General features: G+C 36.6%; 1 protein-coding gene across 1 annotated transcript; it reads left to right on the forward strand.

Annotated features, from left to right (window-relative positions):
* Nucleotides 1-5: 5 nt before the first annotated feature.
* Nucleotides 6-5,818, forward strand: LOC102434818 (translation initiation factor IF-2, mitochondrial-like; the record flags this gene model as incomplete). Its single annotated transcript, XM_023749429.1, has 5 exons — nucleotides 6-172; nucleotides 604-764; nucleotides 1,621-1,797; nucleotides 3,702-3,841; nucleotides 5,694-5,818. Coding segments are annotated over 5 exons (770 nt in total), but the record flags the coding sequence as incomplete, so codon positions are not given.
* Between the last annotated feature and the right edge of the window lie 946 nt (nucleotides 5,819-6,764).

Here is a 6,764-nt window from a genome sequence, read left to right on the forward strand (position 1 = left end):
ATTTTATTTATGAAGCTTTATTGAACACTACTATGGACATAGATTCACTAGAAGCAGACTCACATTTAGATGAAGTCTGGATCAAAGAAGTGATAAAGAAGGCAGGAATGAAGTTAAAATGGAGCAAATTAAAACAGGACAAAGTCAGAGAAAATAAAGATGCCGTGAGAAGGTAAAATGTAACAATATATATTGGGGGAAAGAGACCACATAGTTTTACTCACACTTTTTAGTAGAAAGGGTTGCCTTAAAATTTCTTTTGCAATTAAAATGATGTTAAACTTTTCTTTGAAGTGCTTAAAGCATCAGTATATTCAGGTTATTATAAAACTCTTAAGGGTTTTTTTTAAAGTTTATATATTGATCCTGAATCTTAAAATTTTTTATTCATTTCTCATTGTTATGAAGATGTCAACTGTAGGTGTGTAGTCACATATTTTGTCGTAAGTTGTATGCATAGAAGAGGAAAATACTTTGGTCTAAGGGATGCTGAATGTTAGGTTTTATCGTTAATGGCAGTTCACATAGATAACTGCAAATCAGTTCACTGGCTATCAACTGTTCTGATGTTTAAGAAATGAAATTCCTTTGCTGTAATTGTAGGCCCCAGGCAGATCCAGCTTTATTAACCCCAAGGTCCCCAGTGGTAACTATAATGGGTCATGTTGATCATGGGAAAACGACGTTACTTGACAAACTGCGAAAAACTCAAGTGGCAGCAATGGAAGCTGGAGGCATCACTCAGCACATTGGTGCCTTTCTTGGTATGAACACAAATTATCTTACAATGTGCTTGGGAACTCCATATATTCTTCCTTAAACCTAGTGTCATAGTATGAAATGTACAAATTCAAAGTAAAAGGAAAGGCTAAAGGTTAAAGCCATTGGTTTGATGAAGTGTAGAGCAGGTGGTTAATAAAGTTTATTTTGTACATTCTTTAAGAAGAAAATTATATTATCTTTCTATTCTAGCCCATTCTTAGTTCATGAGCTTAAATTCTTCAATGCTAGGTTGTGGCAATAAATAATAGCTACCGTTTACTGAGCACCTAGCATGTGCCCAGCACTGTGCTGAGCACCTTATATACTTTATCTTTTTTATCTTCAAAAACTATCATTAGGTAGGTATCAATATTCCTGCTTACAAGTAAGGAGGCTGAGGCTTGTTTAAGTTAAGGTACTTGGTTAAGGTACTTACACAGCTAGTAAGTGGCAAAGCCAGAGTTTAAACACAAGGCTTTTGGACTCAAATCCTGAGATACCGATTATATATGAAATAGCCTTTGTTATTCAAGGCAGTTGTGCAGCTGATGTTTGCTATGCAGGGGTGGCTACCTATGTAATCCTCAGTGTATTCTCTCTCCAGAATAGATATTATTTGGTACATTTATGAAAGTAGTTATATTCTAGAAAGATGAAGAGTTTTAGTTTGAAATTATTACATGCAAAGAAAACCCTACAGGTTTCGCCGGTACATTATCAATTGTTCTGATTAAGATTAATGGAAGGAATAAAATTATTTTAAAGAATTAGTTGTGTTTGATAATGTCACATCTATTTCTTCATGTTGAGAAAGTACCTGTTTGAGTTCTTAGTGTTCTTGGACTTCTGTTTCCACAGTCTCTCTGCCTTCTGGGGAGAAGATAACCTTTCTCGATACTCCAGGACATGCTGCGTTCTCAGCGATGAGAGCCAGGGGTGCTCAGGTCACCGACATTATCATACTGGTTGTAGCTGCAGATGATGGAGTGATGAAACAAACGGTAGAATCCATTCAGCATGCCAAAGATGCTCAAGGTGCTATGGCAAGAGCCACTGTTCTGGGATAGTGCCCATGTTGCTCATTTAGTCTTCATGGCAATCTCAGGGTTATTATAGCTGTTCTTACAGATAAGGCTCAAAGACAGTTGAATTATTTTCCCACAGACGTTAATACTTAGAAGAGTGTAGCAGGATTCAATTTGGGACTTGTGATCACAAGTACAGTTCTTTCTCTACTGTTTATTTGGCATCTGATCTTCTAGCTTTCAGTGTTACTCTCTTTCCTTTTTAATTTCTCAAAATTGCCTTTGTGGAATGGATTCTGTTCTTAATGATTTTAGGGAATATAATAAAAAGAAGAGAGTGATAAATTTGCCAGGGATCCCATAACAGAGCAGTTGGTTAAGATACATGATATTTTTTAAAAATATATTTGTATTGATTTCGGAGAAGAAGGGAGAGGGATAGAGAGATAGAATCAATGATGAGAGAGAATCATTGGTCAGCTGCCTCCTGCACCCCCCACTCTGGGGATCTAGCCCGCAACCCATGCATGTACCCTGACCAAGAATCAAACCATGACCTCCTGGTTCATAGGTCAACACTAAACCACTGAGCCACACTGATATATTTTTTACATCATGCTTTCTATACCTGTTCTTTTGGTCTTATCTATATGGCATGTACTTTTTCACAGTAGTAGGTTATGGATTGCATAGTTTGTTTTGTTTTTAATCCTCACCAGAGGATTTGTTTATTTTATTTATTGATTGATTGATTGATTTATGGATGTATTTATGTATGTGTGTATGTATGTATTTATTTATTTTAGTAGGAGGGGAAGGGGGAGAGAGAGAGAGAGACGATTTATATGACAGAAAACATCAATTGGTTGCCTCCCATATGCACCTCAACTGAGGATTGAACCTGCAACTGGGGTATGTACACAGGATGACGCTCCAACCACCTGAGCCACCCAGCCAGGGCGCAGAGCTTTCTTGTGTGTTTGTTTTCAATTTATGTTCCTTTGATACCTGAGAAAATTACAGTTGGTGAAACCCAACAAGAGAATTACCTGCTAGAATTTTGTGTGATTTCTCTAATGAGAGGGTATGTTTAGTAATAACAGGTAGATTATAAGATTGGTTGGTCCATTCATTAAGTAAACATTTATTGAGAATCTACTATGTATCACCAAGCTAAATGTATGAATAAAGAGTTGCTGTAAATCCAAAGGTAAGTTCACGGTAATGATTCCTAATTTCACCCCAGGGTAAAATGTTAGGTTTTAACAATGAGTCAGTAGCTCCTAGAACAGGGGTGGGCAAACTTTTTGACTCGAGGGCCACACTGGGTTCTTAAACTGGACCGGAGGGCCGGAACAAAAGCATGGATGGAGTGTTTGTGTGAACTAATATAAATTCAAAGTAAACATCATTACATAAAAGGGTACGGTCTTTTTTTTGTCCGCAGGCCGATGCTCTATCCACTGAGCCAAACCGGTTCGGCAAAATGTTAGGTTTTAACAATGAGTCAGTAGCTCCTAGAAAGAATAGGCAAATCATCTAATGACGCCCGAATTCAGTTAGAATCTTCTCTTGATCTTTTTCTGGAGATTATCTCCCGTATAATTGCTGATCTTGCTTTCAGGTTTAAGGATAGGCCTTTCTCTACTCAACATACCTTTTTGTTTTAAATCATCTTAGCATCTATTCTTAATTCAGAATCTGCTTATAATTGCAGTTTGACATCTCACAGCTACAATCCTTTGTGTGTAGAAAGTAGAGTACAGTGGGTCTAAAGAGTGGGTCTTTTTAGGTCTTTTGTTAGATAAGTACATCCACTGAGTAAAGAGAAAGCCAGAACAGGTTGGTGTCTTCATTGTGAACACCTGGGATTAAAGGTGCCATTTGCACTCTTCTTAACTTTGTCTCTTTCAGTGCCTATTGTCCTTGCCATAAACAAATGTGACAAAGCTGAGGCTGATCCTGAAAAAGTGAAGAAAGAACTGCTAGCTTATGATGTTGTGTGTGAAGATTACGGAGGTGATGTACAGGCAGTGCATGTCTCTGCACTTACGGTAAACGCATAGATGATGTGTTCAGATGGGAATGCTTATAGTGCATTATGCCTGAAGAGCATTTTGACATATATAATTTCTGTTGTTGTTTCAGAATTCTCTGGGTACTAGGCAAAACTGGTATCTTCCTGGTTTGGAAGATTAGAAATTAGGCTAAAAAGGTCAGTCACCAATCCAGGGTTACATAGCTGATGATAATGGAGTCTAAACCTAATGCTTTTCTTATTATGAAATACTTAGAATGAGAAGAATAAATAGTGAATGATGTGGGTAGGGTATGAGTTGGCTAAAGACTGTTTTAAGCAAAAATGAAATACAGTTGTTAATAAAAAGTGCTTGCTTTTATAGTGAAAAACTATCAAGGTCTTAGGGCACTTAAGAAAGATTTAAACAAATAAAAAATTGTCACTAATACAAAGAGGAAACATTTGGGTTCAGTTTGTAAGTGATTGACTCAGTTTTTTGGGGAATTAAATTGTTATAAGTTTTATAATGTTATTTATGATGAATTCTGTTTTCTTTTAAATTACCAGTTATTCTTTTCTGTTTGAAAAACACCAAGGAAACTCAGTACCTGCTTTGTGACAGCATTTTTAATACTTTTATCCTGTGCAGTTTGCTGCTAAGTAACAATTTCCATTTTTTATCATATTCCATCATTTACTCATAGTACAGACTTTTCCCCCCTGATCATTCATTGAGGGATGGTGCTGTATTTGGCCACAATTTTTCAATTAAATCTCATTTTATCTTTATTTTTCCTAATTCTGTTACTTCCAAGATGCTTAGAAATTATGCCTTCTTTAATAGTATAACCATGCTATTGACACTCATAAAATGCCACCTTACTTTGTTATCTTTCCACTATACCTGGATTGCTATTGCACTCTGAAAGTCATATAGTAAGATTAAAGCATTTGAAGACATGGCTGCCTTTTCTGTCCAAATACCTTCAGATGAATAGATAGATGTAAAGCTGCTTAGGCAAATCTGAGGACATGGCAGAGATGATTCTTGGGGAATGGAGGGAGGTAGGAGAGAGGGACAGGGAAGTAAGATGGGGCCTCCTTTCTCAAGGCTGATATAGAGGTCTACGTTATGCAAAGAAACAACCCCAGCATTGTTTTTCAGAGCAGCATTTTATAAATTAGAATAAATACTAGGAATAAGTAGAGGGGTACGCAAAGTATTTTGTTTACAGTTGTCTCTGTTGTTTTATACTCTCTAACAACTGCGAGCAATCTCTTAGCTGACAGGGAGAATGAAAAATCCCTTACCCATCAGTTCCAGTTCCATCACCAGTTATCAGCTGCGTGATCTTTAAACTCTAGAAAGCATAGTAAAGATAGGTCATGAAAGGTGGAAGAATCATGTAATCTAGTCCTTCATTTGAGGAAAGAAGATCCAGGGAGGTGAAGTGAATTTTTATTTTTGCACAGTTGGGTAGTTACAATGGATCAAATGAAAAAATAGATGCGAAAGTTTGTCACATTGAATAGAACTTCAATATGAAGTATCATTGTAAAGAGGGTTAGAGGAAGAAATCACAGTTATAGAGATAGATGGAGGAGAGAAAGAGAGAATGAAGTATGTGTTTATGAAAGGGTATTAACAAGCACCTCTAATGGCCTTAAAAAAAAAAATAGCCACTGTTCTTTGCAATATCTGTCCCTGGATCAGGTTTTCTTGTTTATCTCTCTCTCCCTTCCTCCCTTCCTTCCTTACAATTGCATAATTATGCTTTTAATGCTTAAAGAGAAAAATATAATTGTCAAGGATTATTTGGCTTTCTGACCCTAGTATTTACATTTACAGATGATATTAATGTATATTAACTCGTTTTGTTGTTAAGGGGGATAACCTGATGGCTTTGGCAGAGGCAACAATTACTCTTGCAGAAATATTAGAATTGAAAGCAGACCCCACAGGTCCAGTGGAAGGAACAGTTATAGAATCTTTCACAGACAAAGGAAGAGGGTAGGTCTAGTAAAATTCTTGCTTTTTAATAATTTTGTTCTATTGTTTTTGTGAATTGATCATATAATGTTATTTTTCTTGCATGTTATGGTTAGTCCATGAATAATATTTTCAAAGCATTTTTTGAAAAGCATTTTATTGCACTAGCACAAAGAACACAAAATACAGTTATTAGTAGACCATAATATCTATCTGTATACACCAAGTAGTCACATTTACATGACTTAAGTATTCGATTTGTTTGATTTTTTTTTTTCCCACACTGACATGACTGAACTGGTAAAGCCTGATTAGACTAACATAAATTGGAATGAAATAGCAGTTGTTGCATTTTAGGGATTCTAAATTCTTTATGTCCTTGCCCATTAATATAACATATAGGAAGGTCTTTGGAATGGTGTTGCTGTCTTTAATTTTCCTCCCTATCAGCAAAAGAAGTCTTCTCACTGCTTAACAAATTAAAGAAAGGGGAGTAGTATTCTGTCAGAACACTCAGCTATCTGCACCCTCCACTACCATCTATAATAATAAAAGCATAATATGCTAATTAGACTGGATGGCCGAACAGTGGAACGACCATCCAGATGACTGGAACGACCTTCCAGACGAAGCCGGGGCTGCGAGGGCCGAGCCCCTTGCACAGATTTTGTGCATTGGGCCTCTAGTAACTTTATAAGAAATGTGTTGTTTTTTTTTTTGTGGTAAAGATACGTAACTATCAAATTTACCATCTTAACCATTTTTTTTCTTTTTTTAAATATATATTTTATTATTTTTTTTACAGAGAGGAAGGGAGAGAGAGAGTTAGAAACATCGATGAGAGAGAAACATCGATCAGCTGCCTCCTGCACATCTACTGGGGATGTGCCTACAACCAAGGTACATGCCCTTGACCGGAATCGAACCTGGGACCCTTTAGTCCGCAGGCCGACGCTCTATCCACTGA

Source organism: Myotis lucifugus, unplaced genomic scaffold (assembly GCF_000147115.1).
Source record: "Myotis lucifugus unplaced genomic scaffold, Myoluc2.0 scaffold_8721, whole genome shotgun sequence".
Classification (NCBI taxonomy): domain Eukaryota; kingdom Metazoa; phylum Chordata; class Mammalia; order Chiroptera; family Vespertilionidae; genus Myotis; species Myotis lucifugus.